The sequence below is a fragment of the Gobius niger genome (assembly GCF_951799975.1).
Source record: "Gobius niger genome assembly, chromosome: 19".
NCBI classification, from domain to species: domain Eukaryota; kingdom Metazoa; phylum Chordata; class Actinopteri; order Gobiiformes; family Gobiidae; genus Gobius; species Gobius niger.
In genome coordinates this window covers 23,183,803-23,210,594 of record NC_136870.1, presented here as the reverse complement: position 1 = coordinate 23,210,594, position 26,792 = coordinate 23,183,803, and the positions used below count along the sequence as shown (strand labels likewise).

At 40.7% G+C, this 26,792-nt stretch overlaps 1 protein-coding gene across 1 annotated transcript in view; it reads right to left on the bottom strand.

Annotated features, from left to right (window-relative positions):
* Window positions 1-24,167, bottom strand: part of polr3a (polymerase (RNA) III (DNA directed) polypeptide A) — a 57,598-nt gene extending 33,431 nt beyond the window's left edge. Inside the window, exons 1-15 of the mRNA XM_079577101.1 lie at window positions 23,993-24,167; window positions 23,374-23,509; window positions 22,067-22,204; window positions 21,380-21,551; window positions 20,970-21,124; window positions 19,306-19,545; window positions 19,071-19,233; window positions 17,133-17,269; window positions 16,845-16,948; window positions 14,141-14,282; window positions 11,964-12,104; window positions 10,069-10,138; window positions 9,398-9,525; window positions 6,732-6,870; window positions 4,701-4,865 (exon numbers count right to left, since the gene is read on the bottom strand). Of these exons, the coding sequence (XP_079433227.1) occupies window positions 4,701-4,865; window positions 6,732-6,870; window positions 9,398-9,525; window positions 10,069-10,138; window positions 11,964-12,104; window positions 14,141-14,282; window positions 16,845-16,948; window positions 17,133-17,269; window positions 19,071-19,233; window positions 19,306-19,545; window positions 20,970-21,124; window positions 21,380-21,551; window positions 22,067-22,204; window positions 23,374-23,509; window positions 23,993-24,036 (2,074 nt within the window). The 5' untranslated portion in view covers window positions 24,037-24,167. The remainder of the gene's footprint in view (window positions 1-4,700; window positions 4,866-6,731; window positions 6,871-9,397; window positions 9,526-10,068; window positions 10,139-11,963; window positions 12,105-14,140; window positions 14,283-16,844; window positions 16,949-17,132; window positions 17,270-19,070; window positions 19,234-19,305; window positions 19,546-20,969; window positions 21,125-21,379; window positions 21,552-22,066; window positions 22,205-23,373; window positions 23,510-23,992) is intronic.
* Window positions 24,168-26,792: the final 2,625 nt, after the last annotated feature.

The window sequence follows — 26,792 nt, the reverse complement described above, 5'->3', positions numbered from 1 at the left end:
CAATTATATTCCAAAAATGATTATCCTTTAAATGGTTAGTCTGGTGTTATAAGTGATTTGCCTCAGGTGCACTGTGGAGCGGGTCAGACTGTTTTTAAAGCAGACTCGCATTAAAAGTAATGGCTCGCATCAAAGTAACGTCCAAGCCTCACAAAAAGAGGAAAGAATCCGAGGCACTCCGATGCCTAAAAGTCCGTTATTAGCTGGATTAGTCCTTTATTATTTGTCCGACAAATTAAGGACTTTTAGGTATCAGAGTGCCTTGGATTCTTTCCTCTGTTTGTGATTCTACATCTTGATCCTGAAGAGCACCTGATCCTTTTTTTTTTCTACCCACTGAAGCGATCACTCTGTTCCTCTTTAAATAATGTTTAAGCTATTTTAAAGTTTGTTTTGTTAACTGAGCACATCCGCAAATAACCGATCAAACATTCACACAGCATAAGACATCAATAATATTATAAAAAGAAATGGGTTTATGCGCACTCAAATGGCACTTTGTTTTCTGTCTGAATTCCCCGGAGGCTGCAGCTCTTCCTCTGCCGTTATTTTTCAAATAAGGATTAGCAGCGTCTTGCAGAGATCAATGACGGACAGTGAGATACTGATGGACTGTCACTGGCACATCATTTTTGTGTTAGCATTTAGCTTCGAGACAAAACCACCTACTGTGAGGAAATTGGACATAACCTCCAGTGTGTCCATGTTCCACACGGTCATTTGATAAGGCACTGTGAATCCTAATGAAGGAAATGATGGGAGAGGAAGAGCAGCAGCCTGTGGAGACTCACGCGCATGTCGTCCTCTGAGGCAGCAAAGAAAATATACATTACAAATGAGTAGACTGGAACTTCCCTCACGGACACAGCAGCACCTGGCTGTTTTTCATCGTCAGGGAGGCAGGAAATTAGACAGTGCCGACGTGTGTGTTGTAATGTTAAAGCATTGAAATCACGAGGAGAGATGGTACATTGAAGTAGGAATAAAAATGTGAGTGAAGTAGGGCTGGGCGATCAATCGAATTAATTCATGCTTTTTAAAACAGACGAAAATGGCTAAATCGTAAAATCGAGTCCGCCGCTCCATGTCCCCCCAACGTTCGGCCAATTTATCAGCGTTTCTGAAGATCTCTGCCTTTCTCTCACTCTGCTCTGAGCTGACCATTTAACTCCGCCCCTAGATGATAAAACTAAAACACTTTTAAAAAACTCCATGGCTTATTAAGAGGTTTTGCTTTTGAGAGCAGACAAAACAGAAATAACAATTTTTAAATAAAGTGTTATCGTATCTTAAAAGGATATTTCAGGATTTTTGACATAGGGCCTCGCCTCATTTCCTACTTTTCCAGAGTGTTGCTGATTTCTGGAGATATTTTTTTTTAATTCAAGCAGTTCTTATATTTGAAGTGATTTGCCTCAGGTGCACTGTGGAGCGGGTCAGACTGTTTTTAATGTAGGCTAGCTGATATCGTAGAAATGCGCTAGCCTTGCATTAGCCTAGCGCCACAAAACTCTTCAAATATAAGAACTGCTTGAATTACAAAAAAAATATCTCCAGAAATCAGCAACACTCTGGATAACTAGGAAATGAAGCCCTATGTCAAAAATCCTGAAATATCCCTTTAATGGGCCTAATTGAAGCTTGATTATGAAATATTATATATTTATACTATATATTTTTCAACTTAGAAATTATATGACTTCAAGAAAAAACAGTGTTGAAGATTTTCCAAAGCCACAGCCAACATTACCCTCGACCAATCTGTTTTTGCCACATAACAAAAATAGAAAAGTCCTCAAATGATCTGAGAAAACAGCCTCTAATTAGTGCGTTTTCAGCAAATAAAAACAGTGAATGCAAGTGCTCTCGCAACTCAGCAAGGAATAAGTGACATGTGTATTTTGCAGTGGAAAACCGTAATAATAATTTGGCCGCCAATCATAAATAGCTAGTGTTTCCGACGCCATTGCTTGAAATGCATTTCATTTTCTCTGTAATATTCTACCTTATTAAGAAGCAAATACCCAGGGAATATATGCAGAAAATAATCATATTTCCCTAGAGGGCCAGCAACTCATTTCTGTCTGCTGCAGAGAACATTATCTCTTTCTCACCATAACATTTCTCTAGGGCTTCAAAATGATATCAAGCAACTGGTAAAACAATAAAAAAAAGTACACCTTTAGTCGCTCAAAATCAAATGCGTGAAAATGTGTCCCGCAAATAAGACGGAGAGTTCGGAAGAGGACTAAACCGGATCTAAAAAGGTCTAACATTGATCTGAATTGGACTAAATGATGTCTTAACATGTCCAGATGAAATGAATAAAAATCTCTTCTTAAAAATAATCAAAAGTATTAAATGACACCAGGTTTTGAGAATCTCTGTCTTGGTGTGTGACTTGTTTGACAAAACAGTGGTTTGTCGAATCAACCACAAAGCAAAGGAAATGTAAAACAGAAAAGAACATTGTTATGATCATTTCAGGTTATATTGCTATTGTAATGCTTGAATCTACAAATGCAAAGAACCTTTAGATATTTAATTTCTTTTGACTTGCAAACATTCAATCAATTTTACATTCACTGCTGGTAAAGCTTTGCATGTAGCCACAGCTGCCCTTTGGGGTAAATGCAACACATCTGCAGCACCACCACCTAGGGATGGGTACTGTACTGATACCAAGTACTTTAACGATGCCTGCTTTTCGGTTCCGGTGCCTTAACGGTACTTTTTTCGATACCAATGTTTATTTTAATTCAATAAAAATAACGTGTATAAAGAAGTATAGTTCAGCAAAAATAGTAAAAACAGCACAACAGAAGCTCCACAGGCCGCAGCAACGTCGCCTGTAACTTCGTGTTTTGAGCACAATTTCCACTAAAGCAGCGATAAAAAGAAAGAAAGGACATTATTACCTCTTAAGCTGCAGAGTCAGATCCACATCAGGACATGGGTTTCCTTCAGCTAAACTTTTCTAAACACACTGCACTGTTCGCAACTTCACACTCAAAGATCCTTACATGGTGTGAGCGCTCACTCTGCCACTGACAATTTACCAAAACTGGACCAACAAAGTCTAATACAGAGTGAGTGTTTCAACAAACAATCTTTGATATTCCGCTCGCTGCAGCTGCTTGTAAAGTTGTAAACAACAGCACGTAAGCTCCGCCTCCGGGTCTGTCGCTAAAGGTAAAAACGTCTTTCTTATTGTCACTGCTCTCTTTTGCTTTTTAATTTGCCTAAAAGCTTAAGTTTCTTATTCAGTCCTGGCTTAGTCCTGGTTCATAACTGGTTTTGTTTAGCTCTGGTGAAGTCTACGTCCTGGCTCAGTCCTGACGCAGACCGTGGCTCTGCCATCACTATTACAAAAGTTTAGCAAGTTATAGCTTTGCTTCGCTATAAGTTACATCTATAAAATATATCTTTGCTTCGCTCCATTTGCCCTGAAGCGGCTCAGTATCCACGCACACATTCATGTAGCTTTTTTAAAGGGGGGGTATTATGCAAAATTGACTTTTTCAAGCTTTACATCATGTTATTATGTCATTCCCTCATTAAAAACATGCCTGAAGTGTCATTCACGTATTTTTGAGTAATCTGTAAAAACTCTGATGGCAGCCATTTTAGGGATAGGTTTGCCTGCGTCCTCCTAGGAACGCCCCCACCTCCTGGAGACGCCTCCAAGCTTTTGTCACCAGCCGAGTAACCAATCACTGCTCTTCAGCAGAACCCCCTCCCCACAGATGCCACAGACAGCGTGTGGAGGGGGCGTGTCGGAAAGGCTCAGAGGTTCTTAAAGAGACAGAGGCCTATTTCAAGACATTCACTACAGCCATTTTGAGAGAGCAATTTTATACAAGGCAGTTATTCTAATTTCCTGCATTTACAGACGAAACAGAAGGTTTCGTCATCATTGTAGTGTGATATAGACTGGTGCTATGTGATTGAAAAAAGCATAATACCCCATCTTTAAGACTCACTGCAGGTCATATATTGACGTCTGGGGAGAAAAAGAACCGAAAGTTGGCACCGAAAGAATTCAAATTTTGCAAAACCGCCTCCGATTGGAGCTTTTCGGTCGGTTCCAAGTAGGTAGCGTGCCCATCCCTACCACCACCGTTTATTCATCCTGACCCTTTTTGGTGGTAGGGGAAACCCGAGCACCTGGAGGAAAACTACACAGGCCCAGGGAGAACAGAACGTGCAAACTTGGCTATGGCACAAAAGCACTTGAACACAATGCACTAATGCACTAAGTAATTTCCACTTCACAACAGGAAAGGATCATCTTAACCAGAGCATAAACTTTAGTATTTTTGACAAACTTGAGCAGTAAAAATAGATGAGCAATGCCATTACTTTCCAAGAAATGTGGCTTTAATGCCAGTTGGATTTTAATTCAACACATTTTATTGACATTTGAGATTCATTTAATAACTAATCATTTCAATGCCCTGTGGAAATGTTTTCCCAAATTAAAACAAGCATAAATGCTCCAGGCACTTGACATTTCTACCTAAACAGTGGTACGCCAATCACTCGCTCCCCACAGGTAAATTATAAAGAGCCTCTATGGTACATGGGCATGCTGTGATAATACCAATTTAGGCCTACCTAGTTTTTTCCTAATCTTTCCCCAAACAGCGGTGTGCTAATGATCCCGCATGGCCCAAAGGTAACAGAAAAAGAGCACCTACACAGGAACACGGGTGCGAGGCGGGCCAGGCGGGACATAGCGTTGGCCGCCTCCAGCTGTCCCCAGTCTCTCAGCAGGATGTAGAAGATGTTGTTTTTGGAGCCCGATCCCAACGTGCCTTTGTCCAGGCTCCCACACATGAGCTCGCTGTTGTGGATCACCACGACTGGGAACAAAGACAGGAACAAGGTGAAAGTGACAAGTGTAGAAGCAGTTATCATTCAGGTTACATGACGAAGGGAAAGTCGAATCTTTCACCTATTCAGACCAGAATAGGATCGACCCAAACCCATGTGAACCAGACAGATTCGATCGGGGAGGGGGCTGAATCCGACTTTCCCCCTGAGCCGCTGCCCTTGGAAACTAACCGTCGGTCAACTTATTGGAAGGAAACATCATGATGAGGAGAGCTAACGTTTTTGGCTGAATCCACGCAGAGAATGTGTGTAGGGCCATGAGTCACAGCTAAGATTAGATCCGATTGATCTCATGAAAACAGAAAATAAGCACCAATAAAGTCACTAAAATCAGACATAAAGCAGCCTCTTAACCCCCACCTGAACCGTGCACATTTTCTCCATTTAGACTTTAACCAAATCTAAAAGCTTCATACAAAAAATTGTGAAAATAGCGACAAAAATGAGGATGAAAAAATAGTGAAAAAGTAATGAAAAAGTGACAAAAATATTACGAAAAGTGACGAAAAAGTGACAAAAATGTGACGAAAAAGTGACAAAAATATGACGAAAAGTGACGAAAAAGTGACAAAAATAAGACGAAAAAGTGACAAAAAAATGACAAAAAAGTGATGAAAACAAACAAAAGTATGTAAAAAAAAATTCAACCAAAATGCAGCAACAATGCAGGGAAAAAGATCCTTCTTGATGAGTTTTGTAGGTCTTAGCTTTCAAATGAGGCGTTACACTGGCCTATAGGCTGCAAGCTTTTAGATATGGTAGGTGAACCTGACCTGGTTAAAATGCACTTGGTTTAAGGGGGGGTTTAGAGGTTAAGCTGTGTTTGTTGAATTTAAAGTTTACTACACAATTCTCTTCCACAAAGAGCCGTAGCCTAGTGTTAAATAACGTTAGCTATTAGCCGCCAAGTGCTAATTAGCCTCTTTATTAGTGTTTGAGGTGGATTTGAGCTTAATCACAGTGGGAAACCCTGGCGTAAACTGTGGGTGTGTAGTTAGAGATCCGTAGGACGTCACAGTTAACCCCAAAACAGCAGTTTGGTCTGAAAGCACTTTGGGCTAAATGGGGCTAACTGGGCTAGCTCTTTGCTAAAACCCCCTGCCCCCTGCTGGCCGGGAACAACTACAAGACTGGTTTTACAGGTTTTGGGGAAAAAACGGATAGGAGTCGGATATTTGGCCTAGTAGGATTAGACTTTTCATGGAAACGTAGTGACTCTGTGTAGCCACCAAAGATAAAGCTCACGCACTTTAATATTTTGTTGGAACTGCCTGTTTGATCACAAATGATATTCGCTGTGGCATTGTTTTGAAATAAGCTTCTGCGATTTCACAAGATTTATTTCCATCTGCTGTTGGATTCATTTTTCAGATCAGACACTCCTCAGGGGCTCATCTGCGGCTTCTGTAGACACTATTCTTTTGCTCGAAGTTATACACACAGCAAAAAAGCCATTGGTACTATGCCATTATCCTCTGAAAATAATGGCATAGGTCATTTTTTCAGTTCACAGCTCACATTAAGAGGGTGACGATATGAACAAATGAGAAGCATCTGCGTTTGCTGCAGGATGGGCAGGGACGTGGCAAGAAGTGCGGGGATGACAATTTTCTGTTTGCTCATAAAAAAAATCATGTGATTTTTCTGGGCAAACAGAAGATTGAGCTGCAGTCAGCACTAATGGCCTGGAAGTATCTCCCCCGGGTGGGAAAACTGCAGAGGTTTGTGTACAAATGAGGTCGTCTGAACTTACATGTTAATAAAAGAAGGAGGTCAATTAAGAGGAAGGCTCGTCTTTAAATCCTTAAATCACTGTGGTAACCTCTACTACTTACATGAATCGTTGTGGCAGAGATCCTCTCCTTTGCCGCAGTACTGTTTTCCCTTGGTTCTCAGATTGGCTTTAACCGGACAGTCTATGCCAGGCTTCAAGAGGAGGCTGAAGATCTGTTTGCCCGTCCATAACGCCATAGGCTGATTCACAAAAACAAATGGCACAAGAAAGTAAACTTATAAATATACTTCATAGAACTACTTTAAAAATATGATTTAAAAAAATAACAGGAAAGAGAATTAACAATATTTTATGAAAGGATAAAATTCAAAATTGACTTTTTTTTTGCTCAATGAATCAGTGGAGGTTATTGAGCCTCGAGGTCTTTGGAAGATTGAGAAATACCTGAATAATATGAAAGTACCTCCTCAATCAATTGTCTTGTACAGCCCAGTATGACAACTGTGTCTGTGAACTTGTACAATTCTTTTATTGAAAGCCTTTGGACATTTTTCTACATTTGTTGGTTCAATGGGTAAAAACAAGAACGGTCTGCATTGTAAAAAGCTGCTCTAAAATTCTCGGAATCCAGCTCAAGGAGTTCAAGGAATTCACTGTGGAGGAAGCGAGCTACTGGTAAGGCCAAACAAATCAAGAGCCAATCAGAGCACATTCTGTCTTCTGATTTTCTGTTGATGGCCTCTGGGCGGCGCTATAATGTGCCACGAGCAACAAAGAATCGTTATCTGTCTTTCATACATTCAGCTATTAAGCTGCTAGACAAGGATGAATCTCATTTTAATCATTAATGTGTCGTCTTAGATCGATTATGGCGCCAGGTTTTTGATATCTTGCAGACTTACTTTCATTTACATGTGTTAGGACCATTCTTCTATGTATTGTATTTATGAGATGGACGAATGTTTGGGTGGGAGGGAAGCTGCAAATGAATTGCCCCTCGGGGAGTAATAAAGTCTTCTGAATCTGAAACAGGAGTTGCCCCACCGGGCTGCACCAAACACAACAAAATTTAACAAAACAAAACAATGCAATGTCGAAGCAAATGCAGTGCCAAGGCAAACACAGACAGAGGTCTCTTCCACACAGCAAGGAAAACTGAAAAACCCAGGGAAAGAAAAGAGATCCACTCCCATGGACGGACAGGCTATAGATAGACCCAGAGCTGATGGGAGTCACTCTGCAGACAAGGCCAGGAACAGGACCGTGGAAGGACCTTCTCCATCTTTATTAAAGGGATATTTCAGGATTTTTGACATAGGGCCTCATTTCCTAGTTATCCAGAGTGCTGCTGATTTCTGGAGATATTTTTTTTTGTAATTCATGCAGTTCTTATATTTGAAGAGTGTCGTGGCGCTAGGCTAGTGCTAGGCTAGCACATTTCTATGGTATCAGCTAGCCTGCATTAAAAACAGTCTGACCCGCTCCACAGTACACCTGAGGCAAATCAATTATAACACCAGACTGACCATATAAATGTCTGTGTCCATAGAATAATTTTTGGAATATAACTGACCTTGCATCACATGAAAGATCGCATTTTGAGAGACTATTTTCTAGCAGATCACTCCACCGCTGCGTAGCTTATACAACCACGAAGCTGATGCTGCTCAAATATAAGTTCCTATAAAAAAAATGTCTAAAATGACTCTATCGACACAGACATTTAAATGGTTAGTCTGGTGTTATAAGTGATTTGCCTCAGGTGCACTGTGGAGCAGGTCAGACAGTTTTTAATGAGAAAAAAAAAAAGAACTGCATGAAATATCCCTTTAATGTCAGTACTTACGCGTTTCAGGCACATGGCGGGCTTATGCTCCGTCCACACCAAACTCAATTTGGGGCCTCCAAAGGGTCAGGTTTACATTTAAAATACATGGAGGACGCGCCTCCGGGGGGCGTCAAGATGTCCCGCAGCGCGTCACGCGCCTCCTCTGCGGCGCGTTTTGAGTTTTATCGCGCTTGGTGAGCGTTTGACGCGCCTCCAGGGCGTCGAGCGCGGCCGACCAATCAGGAGCTTTCTCCCCATAGTGACGTACGTGGTAGCTGAGCCACCGGGGCAGATTCTACGCCAGCCCCACAGATGTCAACAAGTCACGGACGTTTAGCTTCTTTGTGAACCGGAGCTACAGCAGCTCTGGGACTTTTAAAGACACATCAGTGCTTCTTTATCTAAACACCCAGGATTAAAAGCGGCGGAAGTACCGTTGAAAGCGACTCTCGTCCGAGCGCAGCTCCTGGAGCAAATGGTGAAACTCGCCAAACTGAGAACGCCTTCGGACGATCTCATGAATCCAGACACGGCGCCGACGAGCCCGTAGACGATGTTGTCTGGCTTTATGAAGCAATAAAAGCCAAGCCACTCTCTCTATGTCATCCATGTTGATAACTGAAAACTGACAACGGCAACAGAGATGCTCCTCCCAACGCGCTCCGCGACGACGCTCTTCTCTTGACGCGCGTCGAGAGCGTCTTGACGCTTGGTGATGAGCGGCTGACTTCAATAAGCACAGGCGTCCAACAACGGGCGTGACGCGCGTTTTTGACGCCCAAATCGAGTTTGGTGTGGACGGAGCATTAGAGTGGCGTTGAAGCCCTCAAATTTCTACTACGTTGTGTAAAATCACAAACTGATTCAGTAGCATTTTTGTCCTATTTTAATTTTAGTTTATTATTAGGATCTCTTAAGAGAACAGGGATGAGTTTTACCTTCACTATGGCCGGTCGGGGAAGTGTGATCCGCACTTTTTCATCTTTGCCGACCAAAATCGAGGCGATTATCTGACACACCTTTGATCTGTCGAAAAACGTGTCCTTGAAAGTCAAGAGGTACGCCCCTGCGGAAAAACAAAACTCGACTTCAGAAGGCCTCATCTTTAATAGGAAATATATTACATTAAGATCTTACAGAAAACATCTTACTAGATCTTGTATGTGTAAGAGATTGACAAAATACGTTTTTGTTTTGGGCTGTGTTTGAAAAGGGTGTAAGTCAGATGTTATTATTTATCTATTTGGAATGTAAAGGTTGCAATGGGAAAAGGTAAAATACTGCAACAATATCGCCTTTGCAATGATCAAAACAGATTTCAAATATGCCTTTTTCATAATGTGCAGCATTACTTCAAACATATTCTTAGATTCACATCCTTTTTTTCAAACAGAGAAAGACGATGTGAAGTTTAGACTGCTGGAGGAATAGCACTTGAGTAGAAATATGAACGACCTCGCAAAAAAACCCAAAAAAAATTACATCAATAAAAACCTTTACTATCACAAAGGTTTTCTTTTCAAGTCTGTTATATAAATTTTCTTTCCACTGAAACGGTGAAGTGTTGACACACAGTAGAAAAATACAGCCCGTCTTTGAAACCTCAGACCTGTCAGAAAGTCCTGGATGGCGGCGATCAGAGGTTCGCCGTTCCGCGGAGTCACAAGGTTGGCCTTTGTCTGCGAGACAGATGACGTCAAGTTATATTCAGAAAATTACAGAGGGTGTTTGACAAGACGCCTCTTTTGTACAGGTGCTTTGTCAAATGTTTGTGTTGGAATTTAAACATAATTTTCACTCGCCAACATAGAACTGACAGAACTAACAACAGATGAATCTCTGAAAATGAGAAAATCGTGGAAAAAGTGTATTCATCTCTGTAATACAACTTAAAATTTGAAACTAATATATGAGATAGATTCATAACATGCAAAGTGACACATGTCAAGCCTTTGTTTGTTATAATTTTGATGATTATGGCTTACAGTCCATTTTCAAAACATTCTTATTTTCTGAGATGTTTTATTTGGGGGTTTTACAAGCTGAGCCATAATTATCAAAATTATAACAAACAAAGGCTTGATATTTCTCACTTTGCATGATGATTTTGGCTCACAGCTGGTAAAAAACACAAATTCAAAATCTCGGAAGGTTAGAATCTTGTGAAAAGGGACTATAATAGAGCTCAAAGTGTCACCCATTCATCAGCTAATTCATCCACAACACCTGCAAAGGGTCCCTGAGGCTTTAAATGGTCTCTCTCAGGTCAGGTCAGCAGTCTGCCCCATGATGGTGAATTCTACTGAACCAGACTCTTGTGCAGAAAACCATCATTGGCAAAAGCCTCAAAAGGTAATGGCAAAAGAAGTTGGATGTTCTCAAAGTGCTGTGTCAGAGCACATGCATAGAAAGTGTGGAAGAAAAAGGTGCACAAGGCGCAGGGATGACCACAGTCTGGAGAGGACTGTCAGGAAAAGGCCATTCAAAAGTGTGGGGGACCTTCACAAGGAGTGACGGAGGCTGGAGTCAGAGCATCAGGAGCCTCCACACACACAAGGATCCTGGACATGGGCTTCAAATGTCAGATTCCTCTGGTTGAAGCATCCTGGTCTTCCATAACACCTCAGCAGTGCCACAGGCTGAGAGCATCCATGCCACGCAACCGCATTTAGGCAGTCACTCAAGCAAAAGGGCCCAAACCAAGTATAAGTACATATACATATTTATAGTTTTCAGAGGGCTGACATTTCTCTGTTTAAAATATTGTTTTTATTGATTTCATGTAATGTCCTAATCTTCTGAGATTTTGAATTTAGGGCTTTTACCAGTTGTAAGTCATAATCCTCAAAATTAAAACAAAGGCTTGACATATGTCACTTTGCATGTAATGAGTCTATATCATAGTTTAAGTTGAATTACAGAAATAAATGAACTTTTCCCCGAGTTTTTCCTGTACATCAGGGTTTATACAGGCAGAAGCTATTTAAATGTAGTGCTTTTTAATGCCATGTTTAATGCTCAAACACTATATTTTAATGCCACAAAAGAAAAGAAAAATCAGCGCATATTTAATTTATTAGGATTTCATCAAACAGAGGAAAGAGAATTGGACAAAACTGGCGAAATGTGGCCAAAACTGCAGCTGAATATGTTTTGGACCATGACCATAATATTTTCAATGAACTTACACAGTAAATATCGATGAGCCATAGCGTAACTTTCCAGTAAATTTAGATAAAATGTTTGCTTTTAAATGCCCCTGTACTTAAAAATAAAGAAACAAAGGACATAAAGCTAAACCAAGGCTGTTCCTAAGCGTTCAATGTTCACATCTTTGTTTTGTTTTCTAGGAAGAACATTTATTAAAACAAACTCCAAAACTCCTTCAACCGCATATATCCCATCTATTATTAAAAACAAAAATAAAGTTTAAGTGGCAATAATAATAAAAGTCCAAGCCATTAAATTATGTAGTAATATGTCTCGTGTTGAGGCCAGACTTACCCCCATCAGGATCAGTGCCTCTGCTTTGGCCTCTTCGGTTTGGGGCAGGTGAAGGTTCATCTCGTCTCCATCGAAGTCGGCGTTGTAGGGCGTGCAGACACACTCGTTAAAGCGGAAGGTCCGGTGAGGCTTGACTCGTGCCTGTGACAATCGAACGAGGAATATAATGTCAATACAAAAGACAGACCTCGGCAAGAGCAGCAATCGACTGCAGAAAGATGGCGACCCCTGTGCGCTATGGGCGACCGAATACTTTTGGGAATATTTATTTGACCCCATCTCTGTACATGATGGCGTTATTGGGCCAAAGGATTCTGCTGACCTGATTAGTTGTATCATCATCGATTCTATACCAATTAAAATGTGATCGTTATTAGCAAACTGTAAAGACTGCAACTGCTAATAGTAATGATGTCCTACACCAGGGGTGTCAAACTCAAATACACAGTGGGCCAAAATGTAAAACTTGAACAAAGTCACGGGCCACCATTGAACAAATGGACCTTTTAATATGGACCCAAACAAGATTTGCTTTAACATTGAATATGGAACAAGCAACACTTATTACTATACAATATATACAATATATAACTTAATAGTCCAGATATGCAAAATCCGGAAAAAAATGTATAATACCGGTGGGCCAGCTCGAGTAGTCATTTGGTATAGCCTCGCGGGCCAAATATAATTACATTGCGGGCCAATTTTGCCAGAGTTTGACACCTATGTCCTACACTAACAATGTCCTGTCCCCATGTGGTCTTATTCTGTGTAACCACATGGACCACAAACATAAATATATTTTATTGAAATTTTGATGATGATTTTGAACTTGCTCGCTTTGAACGCTCCTTTTTGTAAGTCTTAACTTTTAGATTTGGGTAAGACCGAACTGAAGAAAATGCGATTGGTTAAGGCCTGGGAACATGGGGTTAACCTCGTACACTCATTAAAACTATCTTGTTGTCTCAAGCAGAGTATCGACAGTAGTTCAGCGAATACAAGAAAGAAAAAAGCTTTGTCTCTAAGGAGAGTTGTATCCACACAGTTCTCATGAGAGAAGTTACTTTCAGTAACTTTAGTTCTCTGAATGTGCTTAGTGTAAAATGAATTACTGTCAGGCTTATTCTCAGTGGTTAGACAGAAATAACCGTCAGGTGCAGGTTTCAGCTAGTTTTAAATCAGGGGTTCCCAAACTGCCCCTCCTGGAACCGCCACCTTAACGTGGTCGAGGGGTTTGAGCGCCCGAATGATCCTGGAGGCTCTGTTGTTGGGGGCTTCGTGCCCCTGGTAGGGTCTCCCATGGTGAACAGGTCCCAGGTGACGGGTCAGACAAAGAGCGGTTCAGAAGCTCCTTATGAGAGGATGGACCCACCACCTGTATGAGGAGCCATAGGAGCTGGTGCAGCCCCAACAGCTGCCCCCACGACACAGCAACAGAGAAGTGGAAGAAAATGAATGAATGAATGAATGAATGAATGAATGAATGAATGAATGAATGAATGAATGAATGAACGGTTCCCAAAGTGTGGGTCAGGGACCAGAGGTGACAGAATGTGACCATTTACCATTTTAAAAAGTGGGGGAAATCGACTAGTGTCGTCCTAAACCCCAGTCTGACAGTGGCAAATGGTTAGTGGTTCTCACATAGTGGGGCAGGGCCCAAATTGAGGTCATTATGTTCCCCTTCTGCCCTGCACTACTGCATGTAACTGTTTTTGATCGTACTGTACATGGGTTCACTCTTCGTCGAAGAGCCCTGGGATGCGTACTGTACCTCAGAAAGGTCAGCACCAGCTCTGGCTCTGAGTGTAGTTAAGTCTTATCTTGGTGAAGTGGGCTCACTTTAACCCTGTCTGTTCTGATGGACAGATAATTCAGCATTCACAAAATAAATCTTGTTGTCATGCGCCGTCTATCTCTGTACAAATGACTTCTTATTATATCTATAGGTTATATTTTAACATTTATCCCGGCATCGATGTGTAATAACTTCAACATGTGCAATGTTTTTTCACCGTTTCTGCCACTTTAATCATCACATGTGCAATGAAAACAGCAGGGGAGAATGTATGTATGTATTCCCAAGGCTGCAAGTCGAAATAATTGGCTCGTATAAAACAAAATAAAACATAAAAAGTTAATGTTGCACACAAAGGGACCTTCAAAGGACTCACTATATGGGCCATGATGCTGAGTTTGTGCAGAGAAGGCTGACGATTGAACAAAACGATGTCTCCGTCTATCAAGTGTCTCTCCACCACATCGCCAAATCTCAGCTCCTGCGCGATCTTCTCACGGTTTCCATATTTTAAAAATCTGGAAGACAAACACAACGAAAAGCAAAAGATCAGATCAGATGAAGTAATTCTGTCGAGGTCCATTTCCAAATCCAAAAATAACTCTTTTATAGCTGCCAGTTGTTATCGTCTTCAAACATGCTCCATAACATAAAAGCCACAATATTAAAGAAGTATTAAAACTGGAGTTGGACATAAATAATGTGAGAATTGCTGTAAAAATTCGGGTTTCCCATTTGGAGGCAACAAAAGGACTTTCATTGATACCCGTTAACAACTCTCCACATGCTGCTACACATTTACAAAACTTCAAAGTTAATATTTATAGCAGTATATTATACAATTGTAGGGCTTTTTGTTGTGCCGATCACTGGATCAAGCTCATGGCGTTTTGAGCAATCAGCAGCCAAAGTACTTTGCGAAAAATTTAAACGGAAGCACTTACTATCATTACTGTGCGAATGTGTAGTCCAGGTTCGGTCCTGGTTGGGTCTGTTAGGGTGTGAACAGTCTAGAGTAGGGATGCACGATAATATTGGCCGCCGATAATTATCGGCATTTACCGGCATTTTGGCACCATCCCCGATAAGCCGATAAAAAAAAAATTGGCCGATAATTAGGCCCGATAATTATAAGCTCAAATTACATTGAATCTGCGGCTCCAGCTCGCTGCCTTTCTCTCGTCCTGCAGCCCGGAGCTGCTGCAGACTCAGGACAGCACATTTACAGCAGCAGATATACACTCTCCACGGCCGACTTTTGCACGGTTTTAGCTGGAAAATACAAAGAGTATTCCAGCAAAACAGCGCTGTGCAGGCGCTCTGCACGAAGGAAGAGTTTTTAGACTTTTTACATCGAAGTAACTTCAACATTAGCACCGCAACAAAATGAGAAAAAGACGATGAAATGCGAACCGCGGATCCGCTCACGTAAGTTACTGGAAGACAGCGGGGCCTAAAAACCCATGTATTATCTTCGTATTTCTGATCAAATAAAGACAATAGCCCCGTGATTGAAGTGCGATGAACGAGAGAAGTGTCACATTGATGAAATGAGCCGCGCTGCTCGTGTTGTTTTACCACACGAGGCACAAATGCATAAATGAGCCCAAGGCAGGAGAGAGTCTTGCTTTTGTGCTGTAGTATCGTATTATTAGTCTAAGTTGAAACTGTCACAGATTTGGCATCACTTCTCTCTCATGTCAGAGACGTCTCTAGACTCAGTGAAATACTATAATACTGTCTATATTCCAGTATTGTAAATAAGAATTCATTAGTATGATGTCAACAAAAAGAATAATACTAGGAAGGAAGTAGTAGTAGTAATATTCTTCTTTTTTTTTTAATAAGATGTGACACAGATGAACAGAGACAGACCTGCTCAGAGGATGGAACTGTAAAAACCCAGAGCTTTTAAAAAAAGGTGGAGACCCAAACCCAAAGTAAAACTCAATATTTGATTTATATTTATACACTTATATATTGCTTGGTAGAGTTAATACATTTTGGGCAGAACTGTTACATTGAGTTCTTGTCACAAAATAAAGTGCAAATATATATACATAATTATCGGCGTCATTATTGGTTGTCGGTATCGGGACATGCAGAATTATCGGTTATCGGTTCAAATTGGCATTATCGTGCATTACTAGTCTAGAGCTCTGGTTTAGTCTTCGATTACAGCAGGTATTGATCATAGACTATATATATAAATGGACAGCTTCTCCTCACTCCTCACCTTTAACCATAATGACCACGCTCGTGGGGGAAATCATGGCTGATTTACAGACTCCCCCTGCCCAGCTCTGATGAAGCATGTACTTGTGGGTAGGGTTGAAAAAGATATCGTTATCGTATCAATATAGAGATATGAACATTCAAGATATTAATATCAAAAAAGCAAGATATAAATGAGATAGATTCTCATCAATAAAACTGCACTCTTTTGTTTAACGATGTTTACATTTTTCTGAAAAATGCTTGGTTTTCACCGAACCCGTAGTTGCATCGTATCGTATCAATATCGAGCATATTATTATAATATTTGTGCATATCGTTCAGCCCTAGTTGTGCTCAAAAGTTTACAAACCCCAGTTTTTAATACTGTATATTGCCCCCTTTAACAGAAATGACAGCTTGGAGTCTTTTGTGGTAGTTGTGGATGAGGTTTTTCTGATGGGAAAGTTCTTTTTGGCAAAAAGTCTCCAGTTCCTGTACATTCCTCAGCTATTTTGCATGAACTGGGGCTTACAGTGACAGGAGGGTTTTTGCCAAGAAGAATGGGCCGCTTTACCGTCAGAAAAAATAAAGAACCTCATCCACAACTACTACAAAAACTGGAGTATGTAAACGTATGTATGTATGTAAAAAGTCATTTTGGTACTTTCTTTTTCCCTTATGATTTAAAAAGAGCACACTCTGTTGTTTCACCATAAATGGCTTCACACAACCACTAACTATGAGTGTGTTATCTTTCATATTCTTTGAAAAATAGTCAAAAACTCTGCCAGGGTATGTGAACCTTTGAGCACAACTGTATATGCCCGTGGTGTATGTATAATAGCGAGCACAGTCTCACACACCGTTTCATTTGGTTGCGTCGGTTTTGGATGAAGTTCGCTCCTGGATGGACGTCTGGACCGTTACGAACAAGTTTCCTCAGCAGCTCCAGATTGGCTTTATTCACCTGCAGAACAGATGGTGCATCAGGAACACATTTCAGAAAAATCTGTCTTTTGAACAAGATATTCAGATATTCAGTCAGAAAGTACTCAAATGAACCCAATTTAATTTAGCAAACAGTTTGAAACACGTCAACTAGTAAATGGGAAAATGGAGGTAAAAGCCATGATACTTTTCTTTGCTCTTACCATCTCTGGGTAGGTGAGGATCTTAGCCACGTGCACCGGGACAGCCACCTCATCGATGCGGAGGTTGGGGTCCGGAGAGATGACAGTTCGGCCCGAAAAGTCCACTCTCTTCCCCGAAAGGTTCCCCCTGAATCGCCCTGTGGAAGACAAGTTCAGGGAGGACGTCAAACTCAAGGAAACCAGGTCTGAATGAAAAAGAAGCTGTGAGGCCTTGGGCAAATCGTCAATCATCATTAAACTGTGGAAATCAGTGACTAAATTCAGGGTTAACATGGATTTAAATCAAAAGCTGTAAGCGAATTGGTCAACATGAGCTACATAATTGGCATAAGGGAATGCAAACTGCGGGTTCAGATGAAAACTTTCAAAGCCAAAAGGTTATATTTAGCCTCCCACAGCATTTCATTATAAGTTTTGAGAGGATTTTTTTTTACAGAAACTTCTTGACAAGTGATAATGAAGATGAAGCAGCACATGGAGCAAATTGGGACTCAGAGGACCGCCTGCGGCAAAATGAACAAGCAATTCAAAATAACTACTGTCTATAAAAAAAGAGTGACAAATCAATATAATATTCTATTCTATAATTCCTAATCCTAACCACAGACAACAGAAACATCTTCGTCTATACAACTCTTAGAGGCAAAAGAGGTTTCAATCCAAGCCATTTCTGTTTTTCAGACTAGGGCTGCGCAATATATCGCAAAAACTGTCATATGGCGATATTCAGTGATGCAATATCCATATCGCGAGATGCCACTGATCACTGAAGTCTTCATCGGACTGAGATTGACACATTTTTTTGTAAACTCGGCCAAAAAATTAGATTTGGGTAATGTCGAAGTGGTGAAAATGTGCTTGGTTAAGCAGAGCCATGGGAAGACATTTTAGTTAGGGGGTGCTGAGGAAAAAAATGTACCCCAAAAACGCTTTTTCTGTGCACATTTTCTATTTATTAATATTGCCTGCAGTTCACAAACTAATCACGAGGGGGTACTGCAGTGCTCTCAGCACCCTAGGGTTCCCATACCGTGGATGAAATTGAGCTACAAGCTCCAACTGTGGTCCATCCGTTACAGCGCTGTTTCTTAGTGATGGCCAAAAAACTCAGCGCTCCGGAGCTTGTATCGCTCTTCCTGAAGCAGATGCTTTGAAACACTGCGTCGGAGCCTCTTTCAGCAACACCTGGTCACATGCTTCATTCTGTGAGCTGCGTATCGTGTCTCAAAGCGGGTCATCTGCTCAGAGCGTCTCACTGAGCTGCCTTTAGCGGCGAGGCGCTAAACTATGGATGTTTCCTCGTCCATAGTGATGTAAATCATTAGTGATAAATAAATAAATGTGCTGTATTTCACCCATTTCCCATTTAACTGCGTTCATGTGGCGAAAGTGGCTGTGGGACAGAATACATTTTGTATTTTCTGTATTCTTCACAAAGTCCTGCTTTTTAACAGATACAAAAGCAGGCGTGGAGCTGATCAGGCGAGGGAAACGTGAGGAGCATGAAGCAAAAATGTATGTCCTGCCTTTGAGCAGCAGAGCCGCAGGTGACTGAGGCCCCGCCCACTGAGGCCCCGCCCACTGGAGCTCCGTGAAGCTCAGACCCACGTTACAAAGAAAATGACTCTTATTTATCAGCCTATGATTGACTTGATCATTCAAACTTCAATATCTGGCGGCAAATAATGAAACTGCCACACGTCCGTTTGAAACTTCTCTTCCACATGATTGTGTTGGTGCTTCAGTCGTGTTCATGGGAAGTCACAATAATAAAGTTTGTCCACAAGAGGTCAGTGTTCAAACAGAATGAAACAGCTCAGAGCCTTCGCTAGGAGAGCCTCAAAGTGTTACAAGGCTTCACCCGCCCATCACTACTGTTTCTATAATCCACCCTCAACCTGCCCTTGAAGTGTTCTCTCATGTTCTCCTGCTTCATACCTTGCTTCCCCTTAAGCCTCTGCACAAAGCCCCTGGTCCACTTCTTGGGCGCCATGTTGAGCGGGATCCCGGAGAGCTCAGAGTTGATGTAGAGGGCGCACTGGAGCTGCAGGAAGTCCCAATCCTCCATGATCATCTGAGTCTTTGCGCCGGTCACACGATGCTACGGGAAAACGAGAGAAAATACGACGGGAAATAAACGAGTAAGGGCTTTATGAACACTGAGGAGCGCTACCTTCTTAATGACGTCGTTGAGGAAGATGATCTCCGTGAGCTTCATGGTCAAATCGTCTTCGTTGGTGCCGGACTTGAGATCGCTGACCACGGACGGGCGGATGCAGAGCGGCGGGACCAGGAGGCGGGTCAGGATCAGGTCCGCAGGTTTTCCCGCCTCCGGGTTCATGAGCAGCAGCGGGATGTCCTCCGCGGGAATCCTCCTGAACATGCTCAGCACCACCAGAGGGTTCAAGTTCTCCTGCAAAAAAACAGAACTGTCTGGAACACTGTGCTGCGCTTTCAAACGTCCTAGAAAAGGAACATATGTTTTGCACTCATTTTTCTTCTAATCGAGTTAATTAGTTTTCATACTTGGAGGATAATGTAAAGGCATATATAACATTTTTTTAATGCCACAAACTTATAGAAAAACATGGATATTAAAAGTAAATTGCACTCGGCAACAACTTTAGAGCAAAACACCCACAGAAACGAAAGAACATTTACAGAAAGCTTTACTTTAACTTGCAGTGGAGCATGTTTTGAACCATCATTTTTCTATTTTTGTTTCACCTCTTAACCAAGCACATTTTCTTGAAAAAAAATTGCAAAATAGCAATATAAACAAGACATAATGAAGGTGAGAACGCAGCGAAAAAACACATCAAAACTTTGCCTCTTAGCTTTCAAATGTGGCACTACACTGGCCTCTAGGCTGTAGGCTCCAGTCGAGAAGCTTTTAGATTTGGGTAAAGCCAAATTGGGGAAAACGTGCCTGGTTAAGGTGTTAAGAGGTTAACTTATTGAGTCGTAGGTAATAGATTCTAATATAAGCTCTTTAAAGCAGAACTAAGTAACTCATGCCAGTGCAGGTGTCATAGCGTGTTACGTTTTTTTACTCATTAATTATCTGTGAGAGTAAATACTACGCTGACAGAAAAGACAAAGGGACAGAGGGATATTGTACATCCAATTACACAATGGAGATCATTTTTTTCCCTCAAACTTGGCTGTAAATACTGTTTAAGTGCTAGCTATGCCCGTTAGCCTGCTAGCTTCTTCTAGCAGGCTAACGGGCAAGTGTGGTTGTGTGGTTTTCTGGCCAGAGACACCAGGGGGAGATGAAAGACCCCACAGTCATCCATTAACACTTGTATTACTACGAAAAGGATTTATCAAGGTAAACATGTAACTTAATATTGCTTTAAAGATGCAAGTTTGCCATTTTATACTCACTACTGCCACCCCAGGTCATACGTGTAGCTGCAGCTTCTATATTAAGCTCGTGCATGACAGCACTTCAGACCCGAATTAACACCTTTCCAAGTGACAGTGCAGGATTTTAGAGGCAGTTGTGGTGAACAGGTCTGAGCTCATTCTACACATTAGGACACTGTTGGAACATGTGGGGGCAGGAAAATACATAATTTTAATCTCCATATAGTCCCTTTAATGCCCCATAAAACCCCTTCCTGCTGTGCAAACTTCTCCCAGTCACAGCTTTGAAAATGGGAAAAATTGGGACCAGAAACATGACAAAAATGCTGCTGCATAATTTAACTAATAATAAATAGATTGATTGTGATGCTACACTGAAGGGGGCTTAAGGACACTACAAGTTTCATTGGCTATGGGTGGCCTTCCGTATTTACAGCTTACGGGAGGGATATATATACCACGTACTTGCGCCCTGGTCAGCAGCGGCTCGATGAGCTTGTTGTGTTCCATGGCCGTGTTGAACGACTGCATGAACTCGGACACAAACGGGTCCACCGTCTTCTTTGTGGTTTTGTATTTCTCATGAAGAATCTTCAACAGGCCACACTTCTTCACTGGGCCTGAAACGGAAGTGAATCAAAGAAATATCTTAAACTGATGGTGAAGGAACAAATGGTGCAGGGCAGATTTCTTCTGATGGTAATCTGGGGTGAGTTTAGTCCTGATTTGAGACTAAATAAACCTGGTTTAAGCCCAAATGAGGAACAATATACAGCATTTCCTCAACTACAAGAAAATCCGTTACTATAGCTCCACATCCAGCTATTGTCTTGAATGTAACTTGCTGTGGCCTCTGCGAGTGTCTCTCTTCTCACCGTTGAAGGCCGAACAGTTGAGGCAGATGGTTCTTTTGCGGCATTTGTCAGAAATCTTCTTCTTCAGGCCTCGCTTTTGGAGATAGGCCAAGTTCGGACGCTTCAAAAAATCCAGAAACTGCAGCTTCTCGTCCTTCGTGAGCATGATCCGCGAACATGTTTTACAAATCATCTGCACGGAGACAAATTAGCACATGAATGGAGAGTGAGGGAATGGATGTTTTAATAGAATTCTATAGGCTATAGCTAGGGCATACTGCATAAATTGAATAGCATATTGTAATTCACATTAATAATTAGCATTTCTATATCTGGGATGTCAGAAACCACTTAGTGGCTACTGACATCTTATACATAGACATGCTAAGTACATGCTATATGTATTAGAATTTTCACACAATGTCTAATTTATTGCTTTACAATTTAATGTATGTTTTTTTCCATCTTATTAACAAAACATGTTGGTACTTTGCTGCCATCTATAGGCTGCTTTTCTTACTGCACTTAAAGGACCAGAAATCAGTCAATAAGGATATTCTTGCCTTAGTGCTGACCATACCTTTTTGTTTAAAGTGTCCATTTTTGTAGTTCCCCTCATTATTGTTTTATGTGCTCAGATTAAATGTATTGTGTGTCATTGTGTTAGTAAAACACTGCAGTAAAAAGGTCAATAAATCCAAAACTTGCCTGTAAGATTCCTATAATTGCTTTAAAATATCCAACGTGAAAACAGGGCAGCTCCAAATCGAGATACCCATAATGCCCCAAACAATCAGCCAGATTCTTGCCACAAGTCAAACAGGGTCGGTCCTTCTCACTGGTGCCCTGAAATAAGGAGAAGAGGCAGGGATTTTAAAATGGCAGATTATCAATGACTAGGTCCCATCACATAGATCAGGGATAGGCAAGTTTGCATTGTGGAGGGCCGACTTTTATCATTGCCAAAACACCAAGGGCCGAACCATTTCATACTAAAGTGAAGAACTTTTTTATGCAAATGCCAATGTTTTACATTAGTGGTTCGAGTGTCATGGCTTAGGGTGCCCAAGGGTGACACTATTTCTTGCATTTATAGAATTTGATCTCATATTTGCATACAAATATTTCTCAAAATCATCTTGGGGGGGCCAAATGTTCTATTTGGAGGGCCGGATTTTGTAACAAGACAATGTAATAAAATAGAGCTTTACTAATATACTAAATATGTCAAAAAGAGTACCTGTAAGTAAAATACCATGAACATTTTCTAATAAAAGCAAAATAAAAAAGAAATAAAGTAGATTGTTCTAGAGGCAAATAGTCAGAAATAGCCCCAATAACAACATTTGTATTCACAATATTCACTTGCTTTTATTTCACAGACCGTTTTATACTAGGATAAAAGTCTTTCCAAAGTCTTTCCAATCAATGAAAGAGGAAACAACTAAATGTGTCAACCTCTTAACCCCCACTTAAACGGAGCACATTTACCCAAATCTAAAAACTTCATACAGCCTACAGGCCAGTGTAACGCCTCATTTGAAAGCAAAGACCTCCAAAACTGATCTAAGATTTTTCCTCGTGTTTCCATGCGTTGCTGCCGCATTGTCGTCACTTTCTCGCTACGTTTTTGTTACTATTTTGTTGTATTTTTGTCACTTTTTCAATACTTTTTTGTGATCTTTTTTGTAACTTTTTCATCGTCATTCACATCTCGTTTTGGTCGCTAAATCAGGAAGCTTTTAGATTTGGGTAACGCTTGGATACGTGGATAATAACTGGAGAAAATTTGCTTGTGTAGGAGGTTGCTTGGGTTAGGAGGTTAAATGAGTCCAAACTCATTCCTAACTTCTCTAATAATATCCCGATTCTTCACAGGGTCACTGTTCTGGCTCATTGTCACAGAAATACTAGAAAACTAGCCTGGGGGTTCAGAAAATTGATTTACAAATACGTATAATCTTATGTCGTGGATCTTGAATCAGCCTCGAGTCTGTGTGAAAGTGAACGGTTACCATGCGGTGGTCCAGGACTCCGTAGGGCAGAGGGGTGTGTCTGGTGTCCTGACTGTACAGGTTCTTACTGACCACCTGGATGTGAGCCTGCTGCCTCATCTGTTCAGCCGACTTCATCCCAAAACAGATGTGGCTTCTGAAACAACAAGTCAAGAGTGGACTATGTTAAAGAGCAGAGAAATGATACTGCACTAAAGCATCCACATATATTACTTTACTATACTTCACTTACTAATTATCAAAAGCTAAAGCTGAAAATTCTATTGATATTACTTGATAAAATGATGTCATAGAAAACAAGCAATATGACATTTCTGTATCAGGTTTAATAAACACTAGGCAAATATTGAAAGCAGCAAAGATGTTATTTAATGAAAAAATGATAATACAGCCAACATGTGATATTTTTATTCCTTTCCATTTGGCATGCAACATTGTTTTTCTAGTAACTAATGACAACATATATAATTTATAAAGTAGTACTTCAAACAAATAAGTGCAGGTTCTATACACCAAACATCAGCCACATTATAAGTGCATTTTCCATGTTTTTACTTCACAAACTTCTCCTGCTAACCGAGTATGCTAACTCCAAGCTAGCATGCCGCTTCATACTTACATCTTTTTCGCCACATCCGTCTCTCTAAACTGCTCCTTCACCATTTTGGCGTTTCGCTCCTACAGTACGATACGTGAAATAAACCAGAGTAGTGTTTTTTTTCGTAAATATTTGCTATGCTGCTTTGAGTTGTTGCACGCTGTCACTTTCCATGTTTGGGGAAATGCTAACAGCGGCGTGTTGACATGTGAGTCCGAGTGGTGCGTTCAAAGCTATAGGAAAACACAGAAATTGCAACGAAAGAGATATTAACAAGGCTATAAATTAAATAAATGTATGTGATATGGATTTCATGGACTTGTCTTAACAGGTATTTAATATTTGCTAATCATATTCACCTATATGCTATATATTTTAATAGAAATAACCGAGTATTTACTTTTCACAATTTCGGCCGTTACTCTATACATTTTGCTTTTATTCTTTGCGTTAATGTATTTCCAGTTTAGTATCAATTAAAATATAACAAAATGCAGATGGTTGAAGCTTTACATGTCTTTTGTTGTGGGTGTTTTTGATTGGAGTATTGAATCTCCCGAGTTTTGATTTGACTTAAAAGCAGCATAGCTGAACGACTGCAAAAAAGAGAACTCACTGTGCGGAAGCGTTGGTGATTCATTTGAGTGCTGCCTCCTTGTGGTTAATATCAGTAGTACAACCTCTTCATTAAAGGCCCTACACCTGATTTTTTCATTTCAAAGAATAAAGGAGGAAAACACAAAATTAAAACGTTGGTTGAGGTACAAACTCATCCCCAATCATATTTGTAGCATCCCAGTTCTTCACAGGGACATGTTTATAGGCACATTTCACTTGCAGGGTCACTTTTCAGGGTGACTTACACAAAAATGCTGTAAAACTAGCCTGCAAGTTCATGAAATTGTTACAAATGCTTTATAATTAGATCTGCAGTGTTTTCCCCACAAATGTCTCAGTTTACAAAACAAATTTCATTCCATAACTAGAAAAAACATCAGGTACAGCTCCTTTAAAAAAGTGTGTCCACAGGTAGCTATATCGTTTTGATGCATTTTATTTTGTTGAGCGTTTTATTTTGTTGTTTTATTTTAGGAGAGCAAGGCCTTTCCCCCCACTGCTGTCAGACTGTACAACACTACTGTAAACTAATATGTGCAGTAAACTCCATGCAAATGTGCAATAATCTCTATATCTACGTCACTTTAAACTTTGCACTGCCACTGCTGACATTTTATAGTCTGTTCTAATTTATTATTTTTATTTTTTATTGTTTATACTTTTTGTCCCTTAAAGCTTTTCATTGTATGTGTATAAGATACCTCTATTTTCTATCTAATTGTTTGCACATTTACTGTCTATTCTGCACACCCTGAGTAGTAACAAGTGAATTTATCTTATTATTATGAATTATCTTATTTGTGACCAAATGGCTGTATGGGTGGTTAACTTGGCGCCTTTGCTTTCGAAAACCTACCAGAAACTCTAAAAACAATTGGTCCTGGAGCGTCATAGAGGCCATGTGTGATGGAAAGTAAAGGTGCCATAAACCTGCCTGCCTGGCTTAACCAAACAAATACACACAACAACACGTTTTTTGTTTTGTTTTTTTCCCATGAAAAAAATCCATAATGTACCTTTAAAATATATGAATCAAACACTTAGGATTAAAGCATCAGCACCATCAATCTCCGTGCCAGATTTTGAGAACTACTGGTCTAATTCCTCTGCGTGCAGTCTCATTCTCGGCCTCTAGATGGCACCAAATGCATATGTTTTCATTCCATGTAGATCCCAGCCCTTTCTGTCTCTGTGAATCCCTTACATTTTTTTTTTAAAACCAACAGAGGCTACTTTCTCTCAGATTTCAAACACCAACTCTTGCTTTGCTGTCTTTAAGCTCAGATTCATGGTAAATAAGAAGGGGTCAATGATACTTACAGATTTTTTTAAACAAGAAAATGCACAATTAAACAATCATACAGTACACCCCAAGTGTTGTGCATACTCCTGATGCAGTATCCCCTGTTTGAGAAGCAGTGGGGGAAGATGTAACCCCGACAACACTGCGTCATCGCTCTCACTCTTTGTCTTGTATTCATGGCAGAGTCGTGGGCCTTTCCTCCTGATGAGTCCCTGATGATCATTTCCTCCTCACGACACGTTTGTTCTGATTGTCCCCTCGCCTCATAACCACCGACAGTGAAAATTACCGGGCTGAATCCGATTTTTCATTTTCTCATTTTGCTGCCACTTAGTTCCAGGAAGGTTCCCTAATTAAAGCCCTGATGCTGCGTTTTGCTTGGCTGGGGGTTTTTCACATTCTTCTTTCTGCATTCACAGGAGAGTACTTACAGCCACTGTGCTCAACTATCCAGGGACGCCAGGGTTATTGGTAAATATTTGCATGGATATGTAAACTTGTGGTTATTAGTTTTCCGGGGGGGACGGCTCGGCGGATTCCCTTTAGTGTCTGGAGAACTCGGAGGGCTCATGTTGTAATCATGAGCGAACACACTCGTGGACCGTCCCAGTGGAGGAATTAAACTTGCAGTGAACCCTAAAATCAGAGGCTTTCTGACGGAAGAGAGGAGAGCCTGGACTAAATAAAACAGTTTAGTCTATTACAAGTGCATTGTAAAGACAATTCTTTGTGATAATTAGCGCAAAAATATTGATTGTTACTGTGAGCGGGACAACACAGCTCATTTCCATGGAGACGCCACTGTTTGCTCTGACTATAGGTGAGTTTTAAATACATTAGGTCCTTTTACCAAATGTTTTATTTTGATAATCCGCAGCAAAAAGGAGCTTAGCCAGGCCT